General features: G+C 42.7%; 1 protein-coding gene across 2 annotated transcripts in view; it reads right to left on the reverse strand.

The window, feature by feature from the left end:
• Positions 1–227: 227 nt before the first annotated feature.
• mef2cb (myocyte enhancer factor 2cb) overlaps positions 228–27,700 on the reverse strand; it is a 64,659-nt gene continuing 37,186 nt past the window's right edge. The window contains exons 4-11 of one of the 2 annotated variants that reach the window (XM_053326059.1): positions 14,763–14,822; positions 14,349–14,486; positions 11,711–11,888; positions 10,836–10,883; positions 5,474–5,646; positions 3,888–4,017; positions 3,360–3,495; positions 228–3,059 (exon numbers count right to left, since the gene is read on the reverse strand). In XM_053326059.1, coding sequence (XP_053182034.1) covers positions 2,711–3,059; positions 3,360–3,495; positions 3,888–4,017; positions 5,474–5,646; positions 10,836–10,883; positions 11,711–11,888; positions 14,349–14,486; positions 14,763–14,822 — 1,212 coding nt within the window. In that variant the 3' untranslated portion in view covers positions 228–2,710. Of the gene's footprint in view, positions 3,060–3,359; positions 3,496–3,887; positions 4,018–5,473; positions 5,647–10,835; positions 10,884–11,710; positions 11,892–14,348; positions 14,487–14,678; positions 14,823–27,700 lie in introns of both variants that reach the window. The other variant, XM_053326058.1, reaches the window with a different exon arrangement.

A 27,700-nucleotide genomic window follows, 5' to 3' on the forward strand; every position in this document is an offset into this window, starting at 1 on the left:
GATAGCATGACAATTAGCATGTAAGGTGATTTGATCAAGTGGGCAACAAGCATGCGTTTCACATGATCAGGCCTGAATGATTTGGAGTGAATAAAACATAATTAATACAAAGTATGATCTTTTTTTTTCTTTTTTTTTTGCATGTAACTGTTTGGATGCATTGCACAGGGGGACAAAATGAGCAACAGAACAAGTAAACTACTGTGGCTGGTACTGACAACTACATCTGACTGACTGAAATTGAAATGTGAAACCAAAAGTACATTTGAGCAAATTCTTTTATTGTCTTGTTTCAATGCTTGCAAAAAACCATAAATGAATGTGAAAATAAAAGTTGAGTTTACAACACAGAAATGCCACTGGCTTTGGTTTCTCCACACTTATGCTGCCTGAAACATCATGTTTATTTTTTTTTCTCAGCCTTTTTGTATTGAATTTAAAAAAAAGAGAAGAACACCGTTATAGAGGCTCTGCCCCTGTTTGACTACACAGACTGTATACAGTAACAACATAGTGAACCTGCATGAAATATGCACATAGAAATATCATAACACTTAAGTGACAGCAGATACGGGAGTTGGAGGCAGAGAGATATGTGGCTAGTTTCATTGTTTAAAAAAGAGAAAATCAAAACAGCTATTTATCTAAAATAAACAATTGTGCTTCTCCCATACCAGCATGATCAATTTTTCCTTGTGTGTCTGATGCTTAGCTGTCGGTGACACACACTGACTGATGTGGAACGTTGTTTTTAAAAGTGGAACATGAGGAGTCACAGAATCAAATTAGGTCTGCAAATGATCAGGTGTTATTCATGACAATACACTTGCAAAATTATATTACATAAATGATTCAAGGGATATTGTACAGACTGGACAGGGACTCATGCGCCATCTTGAATGCAAAATTGTGCAGATTTGAATTGGAAGAAAAAAAAGGATAATGTCAAACAAGTATGTTTTGTAAGATTAACCGTACTGAATAAGATAATGAAGGTTAAGAATGAATTATGGCATACATAAAAAATGTATCTTGACATGGATTGTGGGTTCAGCTATATTTCCACATCAGTATGAAAATTGCATACATCATGTGTCAACTTTTATTCCTGTGTCATCCTCAGTTCCAGCCTTCTGACATTTTCCACTAACAGGTAGTTTTTTTCAGCATTCAGGCCTATTTTTCATCTGTCACACAAACCCTGGCATTGCTTTCCAGCTGGTTTTTAAGGTTAGACTAAATACACCCCTGAACAACACTGTTCAGGGCTCAAATTAAACAAACCAGACAACATGTGCAACTGCACATTGAAACTCCACTAAGAAACCAACAAAAAAGTCATTATTATATATATTTATATATTAGAAAGCTATACACAAGCATGTTAATTTCACAGATTTTTTTTTAAAGATTCTTAATATTACCATTATTATATATAATTAGAAATACACGTTTAAAAACAAACCTCTACAAAGATAAAACAGTTCAGCAAAGCATTGGATCTCAGTCTGTTTTTCATGGCTTAGGGCTTCAAAGCCCTGTCATTTCCCCTCTGGGTGAACTATCCATCTCTTATTAGCAAAGCTATCAAAAAACACATTCTGGCTTATAGAAACTACAAAAAGCCACAAAAATGCTTTGCATTGTATTCCTTTCATATGAAAATATAAGCAAGTGTATCGTACAATTGTTTTTTATTTTTCCTTTTTTGTTTATTAATACTGAATAGTTAATACTAGATCCAGAGTTTTCTTGATTATACTAATGTAGCTCTTAGATCAAAGGGTGGTCCTCGCTCTGCTCCATTCTCGGGGAGTGCTAAAACCATCAAAGGTTCCACATTTCTAGGATTGGGTCTGCCTGGTTACCTGTACAATCCTTCAAATGTTGCATAATAGCTTTTTCATTTAGTGAGTAAATAAATCTTGTAATGTCTGGCAACTTTTTGACCCCTGCCCTTCCCCCCTTGACCCTCTATTTACATAAATACGTTGAACCTGCAACATGACATCATCTAATGTTAACACACATTTTTGCAAGGGAGAACTGCAGAGAAGGTATATAGCAATGAAACTGACACTGTACACACGTATTGTTTGTCCAACTCAAGTGCTAAGGTGTTTTCCACTGGACACACTCACTCTCATGTTAATGTTTTTTTTTTTTTTTTTGTTGTTTTTGTTGTTTTTTTCATCTCTAGTCACTGATATATCGCTGAGGCAAATTGTAAGTACGTTTTATGAAACAGAGTACCTGACTATTTTTTTGTTTATTTGTTGATATGCATATATGTACACATACACACGTGTAAAGATATATGCATACGTGATTCTTTTTATCCACACACAATACAATTTATGCATAGTTCCCCAACAAAGTAAACCCCTGATCCCATCCCAACCAACATCCACCCTCCCAAACCCCATTACAAGACCCCACTGGTTTATATAATGTCAATATGTATAGCACACACACACTCAGCAAAAAAAAAAAGAAAAATAAAGGAAAAGAAATAACAAATTTTGAAAAGGGCTGTCCCTTTCCTTCAGCGTTAAGGAGATAAAAGGAGAGAGGCCAATGCATTGGGTGGTGAGTGACTCGTGATATCGAGTGTGAGGAGGAAGAGGGAGCTGACATGTGGGGCATCGTAACGCTGCGTTGGTGGGGGCTCAGGGCAACTTGGGGCACTGCCGGGGAGAGGACAGAGCTATCATGTAGCCCATCCTTCTGACAGGCGCACCCGTTTGATGGAGGGGCTCTCACGCTCGTCCAGGGTGGGCCGGGCCAGTCCTAGAGGTGAGTGGAACTCATTCCTGTGCTCATCGCGGTCACTGCCTTCATGGGAGCTGCTACAACTGCTCAGGCTATCAACAGGGGAGCGTCCCGAGTCCTGGCGGGACGAGGGGTTCTGGGGAGGTGGTACCCCACCACCGTAGCCCCCCGGTGTGCTGCTGGTGCGATCTCTAGGAGGAGAAACAGGTTCGGACTTGATGTGCAGGCTTTGAGCAGAGGGCAGGGATAGATTTGAACCCTGACATAAGTGAGAGCTAGAGCAATTTCTGTAGGAAGGAAAGGAAACGTAAGGGGTTACAGAGTTACAGAGCAAGAAACAAAGTGATTTTAAAGTCTACCACACTCAAACATGCATGCAAGCACACATTTTCACACATAGATAAAGTATAACCACACAAGCACATGAAACAGAGAGGTGTCATTTGTGCTGGACCTCGCAAGTGAAGGTTGTAAACAGTGAAGGACTCTGAGTGCGGCATCTCAGAAAAATCTCTAGTGATAATTTATGTGATACATCATGCATTTCACAACGACACAACACCTCAAATGAAGTTCAATGTGCTCACCCTAGCTGGCCGAGGGCTGAATGCTGCATGTTCTGAAGGTGTTGCTGTTGCCACCCGCTCATTGAGCCGAGGTGAAGGGAGCTGCCGCTATTGAAGCCAGACAGAGAGGACAGATCTGCGCTATTCAGGGAATACTCTGTGTACACATACAAAGAGAGAGAAAGAGGGAATACAAAGATGTAGATTATTGGTAGTTCAGAGCAGTCCAAACAAAGTTGGAAGACAGTTCAGCTCTGATTAATGCTGCTGTGATGTTACATGACTGCAATCTGTGTTAGTGTGACAATAGCACCCTCTGCTGTTCAAATGATGCATAACACTTAAAAATGAGAAGGCACATTAACTTCAAACCAGTCAAATTGTAAAACATGTTTTTTTCAGTTTATACTGGTATCAAATTTATCTGAGGATAGGACAGGCTAAATGAAAAATATTACATTAACTAAAACATATTTAACAGAGATAACACCTGTTTTTATGGACATGAGAATTTGATGACAAACACAAACTACATATTGTGATACATACCGGTACCATAAGAAGTAGAGATGGCAGATGGGTAACCACCCATGCCTTGTCCTGGTAGAGTGGGAGTTGCTACTGATACCACTGGGGTGGCCAATGACTGAGCAGACTGGGAGTTGTTTATTCTCTGGTTCTGTGATAGAGAAAGGTAAAACAGACAGTGGGAGAGATGAGAGGGGCTTGAGAATGTAAAGATCAACTCCAGACAAAACAAACAAAAAATGCAATAAACCAAGAAAGTTTTTTTTCTTCTTGATTTTCTTTCATTTCTTTCTTCCATTCAACTGATGCTGAGAAAATGAATGTGATGCCAACTTCTGGGGAAATTAATCACTTGACATGCGGCACGGCTGAACCCTGCCAACCCTATCATTTACCACCCTTTCCGAGAGCCCACTGTCGCTATAGTAACACCATCGGTCTCCACGGCAACACAGGGTAGCAAAGGGAGAGGCACTTTACTGTGGCAGAGGGGAGGGTTTGGCAGAGAATAATGGTTTGATGCAAAAATGAAAGTCTACTCTTTTGTTGCCCCTCATTTCCACATTCTGAGTAATAAATGCTGTGATGCTGTATTTGTGTGTCACAGAATTCTATATGCAAGCGAATTGATAAAAGGAAGGGAGGAGTAGATACACAAGGACTGAGGCTAAAAAGAGGCCAGGCTGCTTTTACCCTGTTACACCACTGGATGGCACTATGTGCCCTCAGAAAATGTCATTTGAGGTGACATTCGAGCCTTCAGCACAGTCAGCAACAATAAAAGTGAAAGTTACTCTAGAGTCGGAAAGCTTTTCTCAAAAATGTTGTATCTATCTTTAATAATCTCAATATTGGGGCAAAAATTGAACGCAAATCAAGTGGTTAGACTCAGGAGACTGTAATGCTCTCAGTTCTACAAGGCACATTATGCTCTTGAGAACCATCATAACCAGATTCTGATAAGAAAACCTCTCAAGTTACAGATTTTTAAAGCCCATTTAAGGTTGCTTTCATTTCTAAATTTGAGTGGCAGTCTGACTTACCAATAGCAGATCGACATCCTCAGACTGACGGCATAAAAAGGGGGAGGGTAATAGATTGTAATTAGTGAGTGTGAGTGAGAATATAGAAGTGGTGGCTAAGCACGGATCTAGGGATGGGGTTGCTGTAGGATTGAGTCAATGGAAACAAAACTAATGCGAAAAGATGCTAAGAATAATATCTACTCTACTACTTTAGCACACCTTAGCATAAAGACAGAAGAAAGGAATTTCACGGCCTGCAGTATAAGTGCCAACATACACAGACAGGCACAGCAGAACAAATATATTTAACAGCATGGTATATCAGACTTAGGCCGAATGTAAAATGTAAACTACTTTAAGAAGCTGCAAAGACAAATTTCAAAAATTCTACAAAAATGTCATGTGCCTATATTCAAGCATCATCAACCCAAGTCTGATATATGCAAGATAGAAACAGCAGGGAGGACATGAAAGGAAATAAACAATAGCGGACAAACTAAAAGAGCCGCCCATAGATAGGGAGATATAGTAAGTAAAAGGTATTGGGCAATAGAAGAATGATGGTGTAGAGAAATTACTCACAATAGAGGGCATGTTGTTCTTGGCGCCAGGGGGGATGAGCACACGTAGGTCAGGTTTGCGATTGTTCATGCCTAAGTTCATGGGTGGGGGAGACTTTGCCTGCATGTTCTTGTTCATACCACCCGGAGAGACCAGCAGACCAGGCGAGTTGCGGTGGTTCCCATATCCATTTCCTGTGAAAGCAAAGAAAGGTTGAGGAGATAAGGATTGAATATACATGTGCAGTTGAAATGTCTGTGAAGCAAAGACACTTTATGTGTTATTAAACCTGTTTCCAAAGTTTAATGAATCTTGGAAATAATGCTATCCATGACAGTGTTGCCTAATTAAGAACAACACGAATCAGTTTTCACCTTGTGCTCTTTTTCTGGTGTTTCTGTCTCATCTCTATTTCCTGTGGTAGAAATGATATTAACCCACTAGTCTGAGGAGACTTGTAAATGGTGCTTCATGAAAGTGGCGCGCGCTGGCAGAGCAGATAGTCAAACAGACATACTGTTTTTGCCTTGATGATTACCGCTGTTTGTTTGGCAGCCATACAATGAAGGCATCCACTTGAGAGGACCTCACCCTCCACCTCTGTCACTGTCAGTTAAGGCTACATGTGCCCAGCAACACCCAGTGAATCGTGTAAAAACATCTAATTACGGGTAGCAAGACCACAGAGGGATGGGACCCATCATTTGGCCATCAGAGCTAAACACATGTGTGGTTCTTCCAGACAAAGACCCTGCCTTGGGGTTACCACCAGATCTGCGTTCCCCTAAGTACGGAGGACCAAGTGCAACACACATTACTCCCTCAAAATCCGGTGGGGCGAGATCCTAGCAACATCATTAAAAAACTGAGAGTGAAGCATTCTTACAAGTAACATAGTCTTTGTTTCTAATCCAATCCCGCAGGCTGTTTTTCCCCTTACTTCTCCTTCCTTCTTCCAAGGGGTAGAACACAGGGCACTGTGTGGACGTTCCCACTTGAAAGACAGGCAGGAATTATACGTTAGACATAAATGAATTTCCTAATCATATACTCCAGGGGAAAATGAGTCGCAGATGTCTTCCTGGGCAATTTCCCTTGCTGATCTTTGTTTAATTTGAGAGCGAGGTTTTTGTTGTTTGGAAATGAAAAGTCTCAAAAGCTCAATTTGAACAATTTGAAGAGTAAACGACCGCTAGCGGTGAGAGAAAATGAGGCCGCTTGACAGAAAACGAGAAAAACAGTGTGTGTGACTGCTGGTGTGTGCATTTGTGTTTGTGCCTCTTCTGGCATGTGTGATGTGTGAGCATCCATAGGCTTATGTTAACAACTCAGACTTTGTGTGTTCTTGGGGGGTTTTGCTGTATGCAGTTTTGCATGTAGATGGGTCTATATAAGCATCGTTCTTCTGTCCCAGTGAGTGTACATAAGTACAGCATGAATTGAGACGCTATGAGACATGCTGTATGACTGCTTAGGCGTGAGCCATGCATATGGATGCACGTGTGTGTTTTGTATTGGACCCTCTTAGTTCCAGTGTCAATCTCACATTAGCAAAGAGGCAGCTGCCTCTTCAGTTTTCCCGCTCTCTCACTCTCATGGGCTGGCCCTTTGTGAGATTGAGTGGGTGCATGTGGAGATAGATGAATGAGACCTCACACACGCATAAAACACACACGCACACCACACATACACACACTTTAGTAAATAACCCAGCAGGAAATACATCAGTGTTTCTGTACAAATGAATAAAAAAGACTCTGAGCTACAGAGGGACATTAATACACACTTTGGTCAAGATGACACGGACTTCATCTTGGTGACAGTTAATCAGACATCTGTGTGTTGCCACGCTGTGGAGATGGCTGCCGTCCAATCAATTATCTGCTATATGACTATGATCATGAGTGGCATAGGCCAGTCCTTAAGTACTTCAGAAGTAAAATCATGAGCTAATTAAGCTAATGAAACAAGAACTGTGACTCGCATCTTTCTATTCTATAGCTTGATCACTCTGATTTTAGGACAGTTGTATTCAATAGCAACACATTGACTGGACTACTAGATGAGAGAGACATGATATCTAGAGTTCATTTCCATTCCTCCTCAACGCTACTTTACATGGTTGAGCTGCGGCGCACGCTGGCGTCAACCGTTTAGAGGAAGTACCGAAATTAAACACAGGCCAGCCAGGAGTCTGTTTTGCTGCTGTATAAAACTCAGACATAGAAAGCAACATCTGATCTGAGATTCAGATAAACAACTTTTTGCTATTTCTGAGGTGTGGGTGAGATGGCTGGAGTCAAAGCTAAAGGACTGCAATCTGTCTCCATAGGTGCCATGGTTATGACCCAGCACACTTCGAGATGCATGTGTTTGACAAGACCTCCCAGAGCGTTTGTGCTGTCTCTCTCCCTCTCACAAGCACAGACACACACACACACACACACAGACAGACACACACACACAGGAGAGGTGTGGTTAAACTCATGTACATTTTACTGTTACTGAACGAATTTCTGATGTCCTGTTGTGGTCTAACAGGCGTGCTCCATTCTATTCCCCATACACACACACTCTTCCGTTGCGGTTTGGCCAAATGTGCTTTCAACCCTGAATTCTCCAACTGAACCAAGGTGTCACACTCACGCTTACAACTTGTACAGTTGGTGTGAGGCTCAGCCAAACATGAGACACACATTGTTTAATCTACTGAACCTGACTTCTTGTTTTGACTTATATGTACAGTATGCAAGGTTTTTTTAGCTAGTATTGCTATTTCATTTTGACCGGAGATGTCCTAAAGATGTACCTCATAAGTAAGTCATTTCAGAGAGTAATTGGTGTGTGATCAAGGTAGGAGGTGACGAGAGTTTCTCATTAATGCCTGTGCTTTGGTGAGCAGAGTGCTGATCGGAGGAGAGATGACAGCTACATAATTGCACAAATGGAGGTGGGAGGTTTTCACAAGCTGGGGCCCTGGTCCGGAGGTTCCTTTATCAGCTCTCTTTCTCTCTTTCACTCACGTTCTGTTCCTCACCTTGCTCTCTCTCTCTCCTTCCCAGCAGAGGAGTTGACAGATTGAACACATACTGTATATAAATGAGTGAACATACACATGCACGTACACACTTCCCACAATATTTCCATAGACGAGACATGATGACTCAGCCTTTCAGTAACATGGCCTATTTGCACTGGACTAGAATTATCTAGGGACCTTGTGTGATTTAGCAGAGTACTCATCCACAGGTTAAACAAATGTGTTTCAATTAGATTTACAAGCCAAATCCAGAGGATTATCTCCAGATATGATGCAATAAAAAGGAATTATTGAGTTTGTATTTTTAACATGGGAGGCAGAGTACAAGATATGTTTGGAGTGGTCATGAAACACTGTTACTAGGCAACTAACAAAAATGGACTCTGCCTTGTTCTGTTTTTTTGTTTTAAATGGGAAATTATATTGTGTCTATTGTAATGTCATGATAAAGGATAAGAAAATAGTTCACACACAAATTTGAATTTAACTTACATGGGCTTCAACATTAGAAAATATCAATTAATTATGTCACAACTTTTGAAGTCGGAACTATTAGGTAACTATGACTTCAAGGAACCACATGTAGGTACATAAGCCTGCTGAATTTGTACTATGAAGCTATCAAATCTCTTTTTTCCAGCATAAACTTCATAGCCCAGAAAAAAAAAAAGCCAAATCAAAATTAAAATATATAAGAATTGAATTTACTGAGATGAAACTTTACACTTAATTCATATTATTAGAAGACCTGTCTTTGGTGAAACATGGTAGGTAATCAGTGTTGAAATGATAACTTTACAGATGGTAGATTTGTATGAGACAAAAACCATCTGAAATCCATCAACACTACAGGGGGACCCCAGGTAATTCTAGTCCCATGGGTAGAGCTTTAAAAGCTGTCATTTTCTCTCTTTACAGACTGTAGAACCATGACATCTGAGAAACAAAAGGAGGTGTTGTGTGCATGTGCATATCTGAAACACACGCACACACACGCACACACACCCATAAGGCTCCTTCTTTGTCACTGAGACTACGAGACTTAAGACGTTCATACATAGGTCCAGACAACTACTTATATAGTCTGCTTATCAAAACTTACAGTGAGGAGAAGAAGAGCAGTCTTTGTGGTGCCACAGTGGCTGGGCTACCTCACACTGAGTCACCAGGAGGAACATCATTAAAATGGCTGACCAAGTTCACAGAACACTTCCATCTGTGTTAACCCACTGTTTCTCCTTTGCACACATGCTTCTACCACCAGTGGATATTCATCACTGGGGTTTCCCCCCATTCGTTCTTTCTCTCTCCCTCTAGATGAGATTTAAGGGAGCTTTGAATGGAATCTTTTAGCTTCCACAAGACTCTCTCTCCACATCGTGTTTTTCGCTGCTGCTGAGCGACACGCAGCTCTCACAGAGCGCCTCTGTTCCTTCACCACGGTGACACAAAGACTACATTTGAAGCATGCTCTGCAGCACGCCGTCGATGAAACACACGCCGCAACAAATGGTCTTGTTGTGTGTGTGTACGTGTTTGTGTGTGTGATGAGTGACCAGACAGAGAAACCAGGCATTGACCCCAATGATAGAGCCCTAGGGGCCAGACAGGGCTGCCCAGCTGTGCCCCAACTGACCCCCTAATTCTCCATTTTTACACTGTAACTGACGTTAAGGCTGTAAAATTTCAGCCTTTAGAAGGGAGTCTCTTTGCCATAAACTTTGGACTGACATGTCCTGAGGACAAACCATCTGACACAGAAGCTAACACATGTTCCTTAAACATGATTTGTTCCACTCTCCACAGGCCTGTTATGGCATGGTGAAGCACACAAAACATTGAATAAATTTGGTTACAGGCATACAGTATGATAGCAGATACTGTGTAGAATTTGTGTGGCAAAACAAGTTGTTCCAAATGGGAGCTATGAGAGTTGTCATTTTGAGTTTACATCAAAATGCAAGAAGTGGTAGAAATAAGGGGATGGGCATTCAAAAGTCCATTATCTCTGCCTGTCAGTCAATCTGCTGCTTCACTGCATAGTGAAATTTTATTTCTCTCCCTCCACTTGTTCTACCATTTTATAGCTGAACAGAGGCAGGATGTGTCATAGCCTCAGCACTATGCAAACATTCCCAGATGAACTCCACGACCACTAACATCAACACATCATGGACAAAATCTCCACTTGGGTTTGGGTTACTATTAGTCATGCATTTTATGGCCCAGAGTGGGTGAGTGGGTGCAATGTGTGTGTGGGTGTGTGTGTTTGTGAGGGTGGTGGTGTATGCGTGTGTGCATGTTAGCAGACAACTGTGTGCGAGAAGAGGCCGCTGTTCTTACCAGCACTGGTGCCTGCGCCAGTGGTGAGGTCAGCACCCATGAGGCCACCTGAAAGATGAAAGAGAGAGGAGAGCAAAAGAGAGAAAACCATTAGAGGATAGACACCCACATAGCATCCACTCAGCCTCCTGTCTCTTACCTTACTGGCCTTTCAGAAGCAAACTCAATTTAATCACAATCTGCTGTGAGCGTGCGTGCATGTGTGTATAAGTGTGCGTTTCAGTATCATATGTGTACTGATACCAAGAGTAATACTGCCTCCCACTCAAACCGTAACACTCTAAGCAACTGGACACTGTGAGTGGATACATGTAACTGCCATCCAAGAAAAATGACACATTATTATTTTTAAGCCATATGAGGTGGAAGAGTGGGAGGGTCCAGAACGTGTGCGGTTTGGTGTGGATGCTGGGAGCGCCAAAACTCATATTTAGTTTGTGCTGGCGCTCCTAGCATCCAGTTGTAATGACAGGGTGAGGGTGTGGGCAGCAGCCTTCAGACCAATGGGACAGAAAAAGGACTTTGGACAACAATAACAAACCAACAGGACTGATTTGCTTATGTCATCAGCAACCCAATGCCTATACATAGGGCCAGACATCCAGTGTGTAGAACCTCAACTTAAATCAACGAGAATGCGTGCTCAAGTTTAATGTGATATTAAATTACGAACTTACTCTGAACAAAAGACTGAGCATGTTGACTTCACTTTGTTTTGGTGGAATATTGTGGGTAGTTGCCATAAAATAAATGGGGCATTTGGTGTGTGTGTGTTTGTGTGACAGACAGGTACACACAGAGATGAGAAGATAAACAGATGGGATAACGGCGTGTACATGGGTGCATGACTGCATGTGAGACCCAACCTGTGTTACCTGCACTGGGGGGTCTGTGTGTCACTCCGGGAGACATGCTGTTTCTCTGTAGACCATGGTGCGCCAGTGGCAACAGGTTGTGGTTTCCTAGGGAACCACCAGGATGGCTGTAAATGAGATTGTTCTGGTTGCTAACGGGAATGGACACGGGCATATCGTAGTTCGATGGGGGCATGGCCTGCTGAAAAAGAGAGGGAAACAGAGAGAGACAGACACAAGAGGCGAGTTTGATTAGGTTAAAGATGCTAAAGATTTTAGTGAGTGAAGAAACTAAACCTAGACCATAGTGTAGAAGAATGGACACAGTAAATGAAAGAGATGTGACACATCATTTAAATTATTTGTGTTCTACAGAGTTCCTCTAGAACGAGTCAAACACTGAGAAAGAAAGACAGAGATACTGAAGTTCAGAACGATACATATGTACAAATAACAGTTGACAGCCATGCACAACTGAATGGTAGAAAAGAACTTAGAGAAGAGACTATAAAAAATAAGAAAGTATGGATAGTGAAGGAAAGTGGGTGGTGAAACGTCCTTCATCAAACTCCTCCCAAGATGATATATGGGTTGGCAGCACTTTGTCTTCTAAGCTTGATCCAGTACAGGTAGGTTAGTTTGAATATTACTCATACCTCTCTGGAAGTTACTTAAGTTTTGACCTGACATGTTGTGACATTCATCACTGTGACAGAAAAAGGTTGACCTGAGGGAGTATTGTGCTGCGGTTGCTGCATTTATATCCTCAGAAATACATTCCTGGTTTATTACATTAAAGAAATAAGACGAATATGGTTTACTGGGACTAAAGCCAATGGCATTCCACTGTTCTAAGAGAGCTAAAGATAATTCACTCTGTCTTCACCTCCGTGAAAAAGTCAGCAGTATTTCTTGCAAAAGTAGCTTTGTGACTGGAGAACTGAATGCAACCAGGAATAATTTATTTTTCCATCACATGAAGCTAATGCAAAGTATTTTTAAGTGGTAGACTCAGATCAGTCAGCAGTCCCATCAGGAATATGAGTAGAGGTAGCCTGCTGGCCCCAGGCGTCTAGTTTGTCATGTTTATTGTGTCACTTGGCAGAGGGGCTTAACCTTGGGAGTGCCCTGGAAGTGGTTGATCCTGCATGTTAGCTTTAGGAAGTAGAAAATAGGGCCCTAAATTACTGCCATGTGTCTCATGTGCCTTAGCACTGCCTCGTCTTCTTCAATTATCTCCCCTTTGCTAACACTTTGTGCTTTTTGCAGGCCAAGTATTATTTCAAAGATGGTTACTTAAAACATATTGTATAGCAGGCCTCTGCACATTTTGCCTTTACTTCAACTTTATACAGGAGTGGGCTAGTCTAAAGCTATGGAAGCTTTCTTTTATAACCGGCGAGATTTATTGCAGATTTTCTGTAATTTATTTTATCTTTTTGTACCCCATGACCCTGTCTGTTGCAGTATTCTTTAAGACTGGGGGGAGATGTGTGCACATATTTGTGTGTACACACACCCCATTGCTGGGTGTAAGGGCCCCGCCTGTAAGCTGTCCTTTAACCGGTGCCATCCTTCCTGTTTTCACTCATCTTCCTCCTCCGCCTCTCCCCACAGTCCCCTGAACAGTCCCCTGCAATCCAGAGGCCCAGTGCTTGGCAGCCACCCTGACCACACACTGAACTGCCACTTGTTGTGTGCAAAGTCCCCCTCCCCACCACCTCCTCCCCTGCTGCTCTACGCCCCACAATCCCCACCCTGCTCAAATCCCAAAACCACCCCACCCCAGCTCACCAACCCCTGCCTTGCTTCAAACCACATCTCCCCCTGCTCCACGTGGCTTTGTCAGACACTACTGTTCTTTTCTGAATTATCTACTGTGGAATTATCTCTTTATCTGTATGGCTAGTTTGCTAACCATTTCAATATGGTACTTTTTGTATGGAGGGCAGGCTCGGTTTACATAGAAAGCAGCTTTTACTTTGTGGTTTCTAGCGGCTGGCTATAGATTATACTCTTCTGTAAAATTAACGCTATATGATATAAATCCAGTAGCTGACATGTCTTTACATATCTAAGTCCATCAGCAAAGATGTTCTTATACAATATATCACTTTGCCTTCAGTAGCCTAATTGTTTCAGCAAGGAAGAGAGATAGCTGAGTTTTGTGAGGTATGCGTGCTTACAGTAAGAGTTTTTGAATGTCTGCTGCTGTTTCATTGCCACAGTATCGGTCCTTGTTGTTGCGGGTGACTGAACGCTGTGTTTTGGAGCAGGAAAAGGAAAAGCACATGCAGACCACACCTCCCCCGAGAGCTGGACAAGGCATTCTGGGTAACGGGTTCAAGGTGGGAACCCAGTAAGGTTAAAATTTGTCACGAGAGAAAGTCTGCAATTACTATAGCAAAAAGTGCCTGCTAGTTGTGGTTGCAGTTATGTGAAATTAGAGGACTGCTCCTCAACTGTAATCAAGCAAAATCAAAGAACTGTAATTTTTTTCACTGTAAGTATACAATGTAATCTTTAGTCTTACTCTCACTCTCACTTTGTGTATTTAGTCTAGTGGCAAACAATGGTGGTTAGCTGGGTTAGCATTATTGGACAGCCAGCACTTTGTTAGCCTGCTGAGGATGCTGCGTAGTGTCAACCCAGTACTTACAGGTATCTTATGACTTTTAATCATGTGATCAAATTCTTCGTTAATCTGTTTGTATTTCTCCTCAGTGCGTGGGGTGAGGATGAGAGCAGACTCGAGCTCCGGGCTCTCGCCGCCTTTGTTCTCCTTCTTGCTCAATGCCTGCCAGGTCCCACAACCACAGAGACGGACGAAGGGTGACACAGATGAAGGGGCGGAGGGATGGATGGTAGCAAACAGATGACGGAAATGAGGAGACGAGGACAAAGTGACAGAAAGCACAGGGGGGAAAAAAAGGGAGAAAGAGGAAAGAAAGGTGAGAGGAAGGTTTAGGGTTTGACAAGAGGTACTTACACACAGTCTCTGTCTGCTGATCATCAGATCAATGTCCTCGTTTATTTTCCTGTACTTGTCCTCAGACTCGGGGCTGTGGCCGACCGAGTCATCTGCGTCGGGGTCTGGGCTGTCACAGCCATTTAGGCCCTTCTTTCTCAATGTCTGCAAACAGAGTAGTTGCACAATACAGTTGAAGGACTTTGGGGTGGGGAACAGTGACCCAGGTGAACAGTTTGGGATGGGCAAATGGTGATCAACTATAAGAAGGTGCCTTTTAGAATTGACTCTGACAAAAGACGAGTCCGATTAGGAAGACTTTGGAAAACCATTTAGAAATTTCTTCAGCAAAGAGCATTAACTTTTTTCAAATGAATAGATTTCTAAAGTAATTTTCACTCTATTAAAGAATTGAGTCTGTTTCCGAGAAATTGTTCTAAAAAAGATCTTTAACCGTTACAATGAATCATTTTGGCAGGCTCCAATCTAACATCCAGCAACACAGGGTGACGTGAGAATACACTGGCTGGTTTGTGAACGAGTAAACATGCAGCTAAACACTCAAGATGGCACAGAGGATTTAATAGCATCCTGTAACAACACATAACAAATGATCAAACTCTTGACCAAATGACACATCACAGGACCTTAAAACCTCATAATTACACAGGAAAGGACAATGTCATAAAAGTAAAAACATTTTAACAATAATGACCAGTGGGTAAACAAATTGAATTAAGATACGGAAGAGGTTCTTGAGTTCATTTCTTTGGTATTATGCACTATTAAATGTGGCAGTTTCTTTTTTGGCCACCTGATGGCCACCTGCCCCCATTAGAGTGGCCAGGAAAAAGCAGACGGGCAGAAAAGCTCACTCTTAACTCGCTCACCACTCCCTCAGAGTGGAAGAGAGACAGACAAAGAGAGCGAGAAAGAGAGAGAGAACTGCCTCTGTCCTTTTTTAGATATTGTTGACAACCATAACAACAGGGATAAGTTTCATAGCACATTACTGTGTGTGATAGCATAAGGGTATGTTTGCTTGAGCAAGTAGGCATGTACCGATAGGTGCTGTGTTCATTTGCCTCGTAAAGTGAGAGACAAAGACAGAGTGGGAGAGAAGAAAAGTACAGTAGCTGACAGTTAGAGATCTCATCAAAGGCACCCCTCCTCCCCTTTCGTTCTCTTCAACCCCCCCACCCACCCTTCCCTCTCTCCTCCTGGCTTTAATAAAGGGAGATTAGTCTACAGGAGGAATATCACGGGCCTGCTCCTGTCTGTGCAGTCGTCGCTTCACACTGCGCTCTCCTACTTTCATCTGAAGCTCCATATCAGACAGACGTAATTAAATTTACTTTAGCACACCCTGTATTTGATGCTGATCAAGTGTGTGTCTCTCTCTTTCTGTATGTTGTAGTGTGCGTATGTGTCTGCTGGTGTGAGTGTGTGTCTGTGTGTGGGAGGGGAAAGAGGAGAATGAGTCTGTGTTTGTGTGTGCATGTGTGTGGGTGTGTGAGAGTGGGTGTTAGCGTCAAGAAAAAAGAAAGAAAGAGAGACTGAGCAGCAGAAAGGAGGAGGATAGATGCTAAGATAAGTTAATCTCAGTGAACTTCTTCGTCTCATTTGTTTGTCTCCATCAGTACTCACTCACGCAAGAGATACAAGCGCTAGCCACTCTATCACAACCGGCAGTAGAAGTGACAGGGAGCGATCTGCCTGCTTAGAAAACAAATAACAATCCAGTCATCTCTCATGTCATCACAACAAAGGCCTGTTTTCAGTGTGGTTTTAGTGAACTTAGAGGGCTTCTTTTGTGTGTGTGATAACTGTTTGATTCCTGAGGCGTCTCGTGGCGAGGCAGCTACTGTAAGCGTGTCAACATTTGCTGGCTCTCCTCCTCTCTCTCTGAATCCTCACTTGGCCCCCAGAGTGGAAATCTGGAATTCTGAATTTGAAAGCGTCTCTCACATCTTTGACAGTCTTCAGGAAATCACACCAAACATATCAACCAAGGCAATGCAGGAGATCTGACTTCTAACAGCCCTACAGTGAATCAGGCACTCTTGCTCTATCTGAGGTGGATGAGTCAAAAGAACAAAGGGGTTACGGAGGTTTAGCATGCTGTCTTTTTTGGCAAAGGCGTGAGATGTAAAACTTTTGCTGTTTCTTTTGTGTAGTTTCATTCTGGTCTTGGCGATGCATCATATCGAACTGACAAGAGCTGAACCGCTGGCCTTTCCCTGTTCACATGAGAATCTTTGCAAGAAAAAGCAACTTTTCTTTCTACTTCCACAGATTTTCACCACCCACTGCCACCAGCACAGAGTGCATGAGAGATTCACTTCCATTCTAGGAAGAATAGCAGTGGGGCATTTGCAGGGAGCATGGAATGGGAGCTGGGGTAAAGGTGACACCCATATGGGGTAACTGAGCTGGTGGTCTGGCAGGGGGTTGGGTAGTGGTTGCGTTGAGTGTTGATGGGTTGCAAGGAACCAGGGTGTGAGTGTTATATGACTTTGAAGCATTCGGGCCAGGCTTAGCTTTCCAGCAGGGCTCAGCACATCGAGGGTGCGGTACAAGGACACTATGCCACTCATCCCAGTTATGCCCACCTGTTTAAAGACATCACACCTGTTGCCAAAGGCTGACACACAGCCCAAGAACCAATGAGATCCTTTGGAGTGTACATACAACCATAGAAGGCCCTCTCGCTCTTGCGCTCTCCACCCCACCACCCCACCACCCCACCGCCCTCTCATCATCCTGTTAGTAATAGCACATTGCTTTATCTGTGCCCTGCATTTGTTATGTGTCTCATGGCTCTGCTCCATAGTCATCTTCGAAGAAAAAATAACAAGGCAGTGTTTCCTATACTAACACTTTAACTGTTACAGCTCAACTCAATAGAAAATGTGATGTAATGTGGACACACTATGAAGTAAGACACAAGTACTCAGTGAAAAACACTGGTGGAGAAAAACACACATCTACAAACTACTACGTGTTGAAAAAGAGAGAGCACATGAGGGAGAAAATAAGGAGAAAAAGTAAATGGATGGAAAGGAAAGACTGCAAAAAAGCTGTGTATGCTTGCTTGGCTCTGTGTCTTTCTCTGTGGCCCATTTGGAGGCTTGCTCCTAATTAAACTCCTTCTTCATGATGCTCCCTCATGACTCGACTTGTCACAGGGCCTGTGAAGCAGGCATGGCATAGACACGGCGTCCTACATACTTAGACACCCGTCTCATCAGTACCCTTCAGCTCTTCATACACAGCTAGGCTGGCCTATACTGGGCTGGGTTAAAATGGACTACAGGACTACCGTGAGCAAGGCTTAGTTAGGTGACCTGGGCTAGATTGAAAACAGATATTAAATGACACAGAATTGAGCCACAAGGGAGCTGAGTCACATTGTCTATTGCTTGGTATTGTATCAGTCAAATCTTTGAGTCTTCTGGGCTTTTTATTTCTAGATTAAATGCAGCTTTTACTCATAGTTTGGGGGGTGGGTGATAACTTCATGGAGCTCTCGAGAAAAACTGAGCAGGATATTTGGGTGTGAATTCTGGGTGGCCCCAGGGGGTCTGCTAGGGACAGCTGACGCCTGCCCAGAGCTCCTGCCATACCAGGATCCGTCTGCTCGGCATTCTGCCACCCTGCTCACCCTCTCTATCCCTCTATCTGTCTTTCTGCCCCCATCTTTCTGTCTCAGTCTGCTGCTCAGTCTGTCTCTGTCTCCCAGCCTTTGTCCTCTTCCCCTCATTTTCTGCAATACTACTACATCTCAACAGAAGCTTAGTCAAAACATTGTTGGCTTGGTGGATAACTCTTTATTTCTGATAGTCTTGGGCCAGTTGATGGGCTTTGTTTGGAAAGAGCTTCAATGCTGATCATTCCCCTCTACAGTTATCTTGGCAGTGGCTAAAGGGTACGACATATTCAATATTGTGTTTATGGCTATTGGCGACAGCCAGGCCAGTGAATGTTTCTCAATGTCTTCAACCCAATGGCTGACAGCATCAGTGCAACAACTCTCTACAAAACAGCCTGTTTATAATGGGCCTTTTATATCTTTGCCAACACTGTATGGTCTTCAGAATACACACTATTGTAAGCAAAACCAAGAGTTATAAAAGAAGATAGTGTAGGACCAGGGCACAAAGAATGTTCCCCAATAAATGCAGCAGTTTATGGTTTTGCAGCATATTTCAGCACAATATAAAGGAATTAATCACTCTGCCACTTATGGTTAATCATGTTTGCTGTGCTGTTAAAATATAATAAAATCATACTGGAATAAACAGCTTATGTCTAGCAAGGTTTCAGTCTCTGTTTGTAAAACATAAAAAATTGATTAACATTGACTGCATACTTTTATTTGTGACCTCTTGGTGCAACTACAGTATGCACTTGTATGTGCACTCAATCTAAAATGGCTAAAAAGACATACCATCTAAAGGTAGTAGCTACAATAGTTAATATGAGGTTAACGTGCACAAAAATCTGAATGGCACAGTAAAAAAAAAAACCAAAAAACATATGTGTGTGTATATTTCACATGCCTTTAAACTGATTTAAAAAATTAAGATTTGGATCATAATTAAGGTGACAGAAGGGGAAAGACTTTAGAAAAACACAGGACAGCAAGGAGCTCCCGTGCTTTTACCAATTGACAAACTCAATTTTGTCAAAAGCAGATTGGTAAGGACCAATGTGGCTCAGTGTCAATAGGGGAGAGTCAGTGGGGAGAAACATTGTCCCTTTCCATCACAAATAACAAGATGGAGGTGGCCATGAAGTGGACCCACTGTGGATTAAGACTCCTCTAGCACAGCTGTACAATAAGGACACTCAGGGTGGCCTTGCTGGCGGCAGGATTGGACTAACAGTATGTTTGGGATGTGTTCTCGTTCTTATTTTTCTTATTTCTATTTTTTCTGTCTGCCTTACTATCATTTTTGTCTCACCCCTCACTCTCGCTGTCTCTCTTTCTCACTCTTTCTCTCTGCTTTTCGGAATGGAGGGAACATCAGAGGGATCAGGCTGGCTTAGCTTATTGGAAGCAGATGGCAGACCAAAGGCAAGAAGGCCACAGTTTCATGAAGCGTGGTTTGAACATGCCAGGACCATGTCGAGGGGCATGCCCATGGATGATGGCTACATGTGTGTGTGTGTGTGTGTGTGTGTGTGTGTGTGTGTGTGAGTGAGCATTTGAGGGGAGATGGTTGATTTTTGTAGGTTAGTGATCTGAGGAATGGGACCCCCAAATCACAGTCTGTCCCAGCCTGTATTTTTCAGTCATCATCTGTGCATCCCTATGCACTGTTTGAGGCAGCGTTTGAAAAACTATCGCGTCAATGACTTTTCAGTGATTTGGTGGCTTTGAAGCCCCTTACTCCTGGTGCCCTGCTACACTATAATCAAGAATCAAAGGCTGGCGCCTGGGATCCATCGTCCCTGGACAAAGTGGTTGTGTGTTGTGTAATAAACTAACTGTGTAATTACTAACTGTCTAGTAATAACTAGATTGACTAAACATAAAAAGGGAAAAAGTGAGAACTAGACCAAAAATAGAGAAAATGTGTTAGAGTAAGTGAGAGAGACAGAAAGTGAGACAAAGAGAAAGGCTACTGTGCGCAACAAGGTCCCTCCACGTATCTCCAAACTGTGACATTGTGATGGTGCATGTGCTAAAATCACCATTAAGAAGAGCCCACTGCAGACGAGAGCCCACTTCACAGACAGTCTTAGCTAGCCAGTACACAGCACAATACCAGATGGTGCAGTGCTTCCCATATGGAAGAGACACACACTAAGCACATGTCAGAATCCAACACTGTTTGCTACAGCAGCATCCCAGCCCTGGGAACAAAGTGGTCATTCAGACTAGTCACTACACTGTATAATTACCCAGATAGACATGATGAGACACAATGCCAGCTCAGTGAAACTGGATAAAGAGGGCACTTGTGTCTGCACCCTCAGTCTACCATCTTTCATCCCATCTACACACCAGTTGCATAATACAACTCTATTTAAATGATAGAAAGAGAATGTGTCTATATGTATTTCTGATTCAACATCAAAATCAATTTTCCAAGGCTAAATCATGTGTGGAAAACACTCTTGTCGTTACTTTACTTAGATACACTCTAATGCTATCTGAGCATTTTATGTAATGTCACAGTCATGACACTATGTTACTGCACTGTGATATTATCAATTACATACTTTAAGTTATTATCAAATAGTAACAGTGTAGCCTCAGCAAAATGACCCCAGTTCTCTGAAGATGGCAGTGGGTGAAACTTCAAGTCCCCCTCCAGCCACCCTCTACCCCCCCCCCCCCCCCACACACTAATCATCACTTATCGTCTTTTGTCTCTCTGTCTCTTATCGCGTGGTGCCACAGCAGGAAAAGGGAGCCTGAGGGAGGCCTTGAGTAACAATGACCAGCCGGTTGACCTCTATAGTGTGACCTTGAGTTTCCACACCCTGCCCAAAGCAGCAATCATGGCAGGGGAGGGGCTGAGGCCAGGGGGGACGCTCCAGGCAGGGCAGGGAATGCCATCTATAAAAATAGATCTTCATTATTCTGAATTTTCCACAAATAGTTTCAAAGAACAAGGCATCATTTCATCTTAATGGCTGGCGTGAATTGTTTTGGGCTGTGTAGTGGAAAAGCCTTGCCTTTTGGCAGCGTGGCCTCAGAAGTGGCCTGCCTTTTTCACCGCTCCACACCACAGGGACCACATATTGGCACATTTCAAACAGTCTATTTTTAAAACCTCCTTTTGTTGTTGTGTGAGTACCTCAGACTTCCGCTTCACTATATTGACCTTAAAAAACACCTCTGACAGAGTTCCAAATGCTACTTAGTTTCTTGTTTGAGGTCCTGCCTTTCTGGGCAGCGGGTGTCTGATGTGGAATAAAATGCTGAGCCTTTAGATCACATACATTATCTGTCATCTTGTTTTTAGCCTCTATTATAAAGTCAAAGAGGCATATAGTCTATAAAATAGGAACTCAGTAAACTTGCTCTCTTTATGTCTGGCGCCGCAGACAGATGTGTCCTAGTGCGCCAGCCTAAAGTTTAGAACAGAGGATGTTGAGCTGTGTGTGCAGACTGACTTGGTCATGTGAGGGTGAAACCTCTCAGGGTTTATCAGTAGTACCATGGGCTGACCTGCCAATAAAAAATCCCTTAAATGTACTGACATAAAAGATCTAACCTATGTAAGACAATATAACTTTCTCTCCTGATGTGTTTTCTCTGTTTTTAAAAAAGTTTTTGAAAAATGTAAGAGAAAAACAAGTGACATAAAAGTAAAATAAATAATAAGGATCTCTCCAAGGGACCAAATGTTTAGAGAGCAGTGCAGGGTCTCAGACTGATGGTCTCATGCATGTGGTTGCTGAGGGCAACTCTTCATGGTTGATCCTCAGAAAGAGAGAGCGCGAGAGGGAAACGGAGGCTGAATGAATACCCTAACACTTCGCTTACTCACTCCTCTGTTTCAAAAAACAACCCCCACCCACGCTGTTAGAGAGAGAGAGAGAGAGAGAGAGAGAGAGAGAGAGAGAGAGAGAGAGAGAGAGAGAGAGAGAGAGAGAGAGAGAGAGAGAGAGAGAGAGAGAGAGAGAGAGAGAGAGAGAGAGAGAGAGAGAGAGAGAGAGAGAGAGAGAGAGAGAGAGAGAGAGAGAGAGAGCTATTCTTCTACCCTCTGCCAGCAAGGCAACTATTTTTAGCTTCACCACACACTATTTTTAGACCACTACCAGTTTTTGAGGCATTTATTAGAAAAAGAGTACATCAAATAAAAGAGAGCGGTGGTGGTGGTTGTTTGGGGGTGGGGATGGGGGGGGCGGCTGTGCTTTATTTTGACCATCTAACAAACTAGTTTTTATGTGGTGAATTCAGAATATGTTGCCAATCACATGGAAGTGTTAGAGAAATCTAGTGACTAAAAGTGAACACATTTTGAAGAAAACATATTCCTTATTTCTTTGCTCTCTACTTTTTGCCTTATTACTCTGGTAGAGCAAACATTATATGTGAAGCTCCAAGTCCAAACTGATGAGGACGTAGCGGGTGTAGACAGGAAGTGAGGAAGACAAAGGCATGCCTCTGTTAATGGGATTTGTGGCGCTTTAAACACCAAAAAGTGTTTTAATGCATATGCTATGTGTTAGCCTGTTTGTTTTTTTATACTAACCTTTAAGCAAATGTGTAACTCTGTGAAAGAGTTCTAGAGTCAACTTTGCCATTGTTGTTAACACAGTGAACATGAAGTATGAACAGAAGGTGGAGGTGTGTGAAATGTTATTGACAGTGGCACAATTTCTCTTGCCAACCCTTCTATGTACAATTACACTTAACACCATGTACTAACTTACAAGACACTTTCTTTGAAGATGTGCTTTACTCAGGCTGTCATCATACTCTTTGTTTTAACAAACTGCTATACTGTTAGCTTGCCAATGTCATAAGGTTAATTTACTTAGTCAGTCAAAGCAGCTTCAGACCTTAATCCTCAGCTCACAAGGAAAAGCAAGCCATGTTGTCGATCTCTCCGCCGCTAGTAAACACAGAAGTACTGTGATCACCGTGGCAACCCCACCCCTTACTTCCAACTCATGTCACACCACATGTACCCAATCCTAAAACCTCAAAACAGCTCCACACAAAATTACTGTGGACAACTGTAGGACAGGAGATATGATATGCTTCTCCTATTTTTGTTGGATGCTGACACATGTAAAAGTCAAGGATAAATTAGTGATGGCATTCAAACCAGAATAATTATAAAGTCTTTGAAAGCCATGAGAAGAAGTCATTCAGTGAGTTGATCAACACAGAAAACTCCTTAAGGCTAATGTTCTCCATGCTGTTTAGAAACCAAATAAGCACATAGAATAGCACACATGCTGGAAAATATTTTCACAAGAGCAAAGCAGAACATGAGCACACTGGCACTTCAGAGAGGGAGATCACATGTCCTGTTGACTCGCAAGAGTATTATGAGAAAGCAGAAAAAAAGCATAACGATTAATAAAGAAGTCACTTTTGAGGTAAATTAGTAGTATTTAGAATGTGAAACCATATTTTATTGCCAAATAAAACACTGAGAGTAATGTAGAGTAATGTAGAGAGTAATGTATATGGCATATCCACTCTTTTTCTTTTTGTTGTCTCGTAGACATAATTGCTTTGAGTTCCCTTTGTGTTGCTTTATTTTCATCTCCCACCCTCTCCCTCCAGTGGACTGTCACTGGGCTGAAATCACACCTGTGCCTCTCACACATCTCAGCACACGGGTGAAACATACGCAGGGTGAAACATGGTGAGGGAGCTTTGCTGAATCTCATTAGCCAAGCGGGTAGTCATTAACAGAATGACCTTTGGAAATAATTACCAGCCTTCCTCCCTCCATCCCTCTTTCCCTCCCTCCTCCTCTTCTCACACTCATCCACCCCCCCACCCCCCCCACCCCGTCTCTCTCTCTCTCTCCCCCCCCCCCACTCTCTCTCTCATTGAGTAGTTCCTTCTAGGTGAGGACAGAGAGAGAGAGAAAAAAGAAAAAGAAGGGAGGGAAATGAATTGAGGATAGGTGGGGAGGCAGGCTCCTGCTGCTGCTGTTTAAGATTATAGGGTGAGCTGAACTTTCAGATTAGGTTAATCTGCTGGAAATGGGATTGGCCAACAGCCTTTCCTCTGGCAGGTAGGCGAGCAGGCAGGCAGACAGGCGGGTCAGCTCAGTACCAAGAGCCATGTGCCATGCCATGTGATACTTGAACCAATGGCATAAGAGTGTGCTGTACTGGCTGAGGTCATCACAATGCCGTAAGCTTTGCAGGGTTCGAGCCAATTGTCACCATGTATTTACGCACGCATACACCCATGCAGTGCAGTCATAACAAGTGCACTTACATGCTCAATAGATTATTCATATGCACAGACTGGAAACACATTATAGGATCCTTAACCTCCTTCTACTCATGTATTTCCACGTATTAAGTAGATATACCCTATCACAGGTTGCTCTTTAAAAATTTACTGGTTTCACAAATCTGTGTTCTTTGTTTCAACAGAGGGGAAAACAAACACGCTGTGGAACAGGGATTTGGCACAGCCCAAGTGTGTTGTTGGATTTGGGGCCGTTCAATCACACAGCAAGAGCCAGCCAGCACCGCTTAGGTTTGAGCTTGATCTCCAATCATCGGGAGGAGAAAGAAAGAACTCTTTCATATGCTATTGAAATGAACAACCCCCATACTGGCATAATAAGTCACCAATAAGAGCTCAAAGTGATTGTTCTTGAGAACGAATAAAAAGAGTGTAAAAAGGAGAGATGGATCTATTTTCTTGTCATTTCCCAACACAGCTTCCCATTCCTCCTCTAATGTCGTTCACATGTCCAGGAAACCGGCCTGGCAGACAGCGAGTATAGGAAATCTATCTGCGTGTTTGACTGTTTTATCTGGAGCCAGACTCAGAGTGTACTGTAGACCTGCCAGGACGACACACTTGGACCCCGCTTGGACATTCAGTGACGGAGTATCTGCCTGTGTTTGCTCTCAACAAGCTATGAGCGACTGCATGAGCTTAGATGTCTCTTTGAGCAATTAGCATTTAATTGATCGTATAAAACTTGTTTGTGTAACAGCTGATAATGGGATAGGTGCATGTTTTATTACAGTCTCTTGTAATAAAAGTGGAGTGTCTGAATTTGCAGATACTACTGCATCAATACATGTACCTTAAGATTAAATAGAAGCAAAAATGCCGTTAATTTTAATTTGTGTTTTAAATTGCAACTGTATGCATGTTATTATTATGGCTTACTGATCATGCATTGTGAATGCTGCAATTATTTCAATTAATAGCCTTTTTTTTCTTTTACCACGTGTACTCAGAAGAAGGTTAGCTTTGGTATCTTGGTCTTTTGCTTTCACGGATATTTGTGGAAGTGTCATTCCCGACTGAGGCAGTTTTCAAGTGAGTCATCAAGACCTTCTTAACCACTCCTCTCTCTATCTATCTATCTTTCTCTACCTTTCTGTCCCCCTATACTGTATGTCTCACACAAACATACATTAGTTGACCCATAGTTTCAACATAAAGCAAAACATTCTGTACGTTCAATGAAAAACTAAATAAAAAAATGGAAAGATATATATAGAGAGAGCGAAAAAGCGAGAGAGAGAGCAAGAGAGAGAGAAAAGCCCTCCAGCCTCTTGTAAACATGCTGTAGCTAGAGAGGCTGTGCAACGCTCTCAGTGCCACTCTCTCAACAACGCTAATTATCAACCAAAGACATGCTAATTACATAGAGCTTTATTGCTAATGTAGCAGGCCTCTATGCCAGCCGCCCACACTCTGAGCTCCGCTCCCCTACCTCTGCCTCTCCTCCCACTACACCTTCAGGCACAGCAGCAACAGAGGGAGAGAGATGCATGCCTTTCTGTATACTTCTAAAGACAAGTCCTACAAATTTGAATTAGATATGTATCAGATGTCATATTTAAGGTCTGATTGTTCCTCTGTGGGTGAACTCAGATTTGTCAACACCCCTAAATCCAGCCCTTCATTTTGTTGTTGACCTCCCCCTTATCATCCTGCCATCTCAACAGGAAGTCCACTTCACTCTTGCTCCCCCCCGAACGCAACAACCCACCCACGTTCCTGCACCTGTGACGTAGCCTAGCAGCGGCACACAAGGCTCGGCAGGAGAGATTCGACCCCCATCCCCCCCTTGCTCCCCCTCCATCTCCACACACCCTCCTCCCACCCATGCTAAACGTGCTAGTGTCAGCCCTGTGGCCAATCCCGTTAGCACGCTGCAGCTAAGGCTGAAGGCCCCTTCAGATCGATTTCTCCCGCTGTGAGTCGCTCAGAGAGCACAGAGCCTGAGTCCTCCAGGGATCACAGTGTAGGTAATGCTCCACAGCTCTCTTCCCCACTAGGCTCTTTAGCGTCTTCCCCTGACACAGCTGTTTACACGTTAGCCATCCTCTGCTCTCTAATGGAGACACAGTTAAAGAGAGAGCTTCAAAGCAGGGAGCTCTCGTCACAGGCACTTGCTGAAACATGTGACAACTCTTCATCGGGTTCAGCTGGGGCAGGGTAATACACTAACTATACAGTGGCTGAAGGGCTTGGTGTATAAAGGATATTAGTGCTTATAGTGGTTTTGGGCTATGAGTGGATGCTAAATGGGTTAATGTAAATGATACGATACATAGAGGATTATTTTTCATCCCTTCTGATATACTTTGATACGATTATTGCCACACACTGTGGCAATATGTATTTCTAATCAAATTCAAACTTAGCTTTGGGGTCACAGAATAGAAATAGCGATGCTGTTTATTTACTGTTTGTCTTAGCTATGACAAAACTGATGTCATGTTTTGTAAAGAATCTAAGCTTACAAAGTTACAGCTTCAGTCACATTAACACTTTGAAAAAGGCTTAATTATTTGAATATAGGAAGTGAGTATGAGCACATGCTGTGCTGCAAACAAAAGCTGTCATGCTATGTATAGTTGATTTATTTGTATGGCTTCTAAATACTACCCATGATAATGGGCCCAGTCCACTCTCTTTGTTTTCATCATTAAGGTTATCTATATGTTGAGTGCAGTATCATTGATGTATGAGCTACATTAAGACACTACATATCTGACTTCACCAAATGGAACAAGAGCAAAGTACTCTTAAGTTTGTAATATATTTATTTATGCTGTTTTTTAACTGTTAAACATGTAATATGAAAGAAGAGGAAATTATATAAAGGATGGGAATAATGCAAAGCCAAATTTCTTCCAAAGCAGAAGACATTTGATATACATGTGCAAATTCAAATGGTTTGTAGTCAGGGGCAGAGTGCCATCTGGAATAGCAGGAGTGTTCCCGGTGGGCCTGTCCACCCGTGGGCGGGCAACAAGCCCAGCAACACCCATATGAAAAGATAAAAACATGTCCCATGCTGTTTGATCCAGTGTTAGACTGGCCAGCCAGATCCATACGCGTGTGTGTG

The sequence above is a fragment of the Scomber japonicus genome, chromosome 9 (assembly GCF_027409825.1).
Source record: "Scomber japonicus isolate fScoJap1 chromosome 9, fScoJap1.pri, whole genome shotgun sequence".
Lineage (NCBI taxonomy): Eukaryota > Metazoa > Chordata > Actinopteri > Scombriformes > Scombridae > Scomber > Scomber japonicus.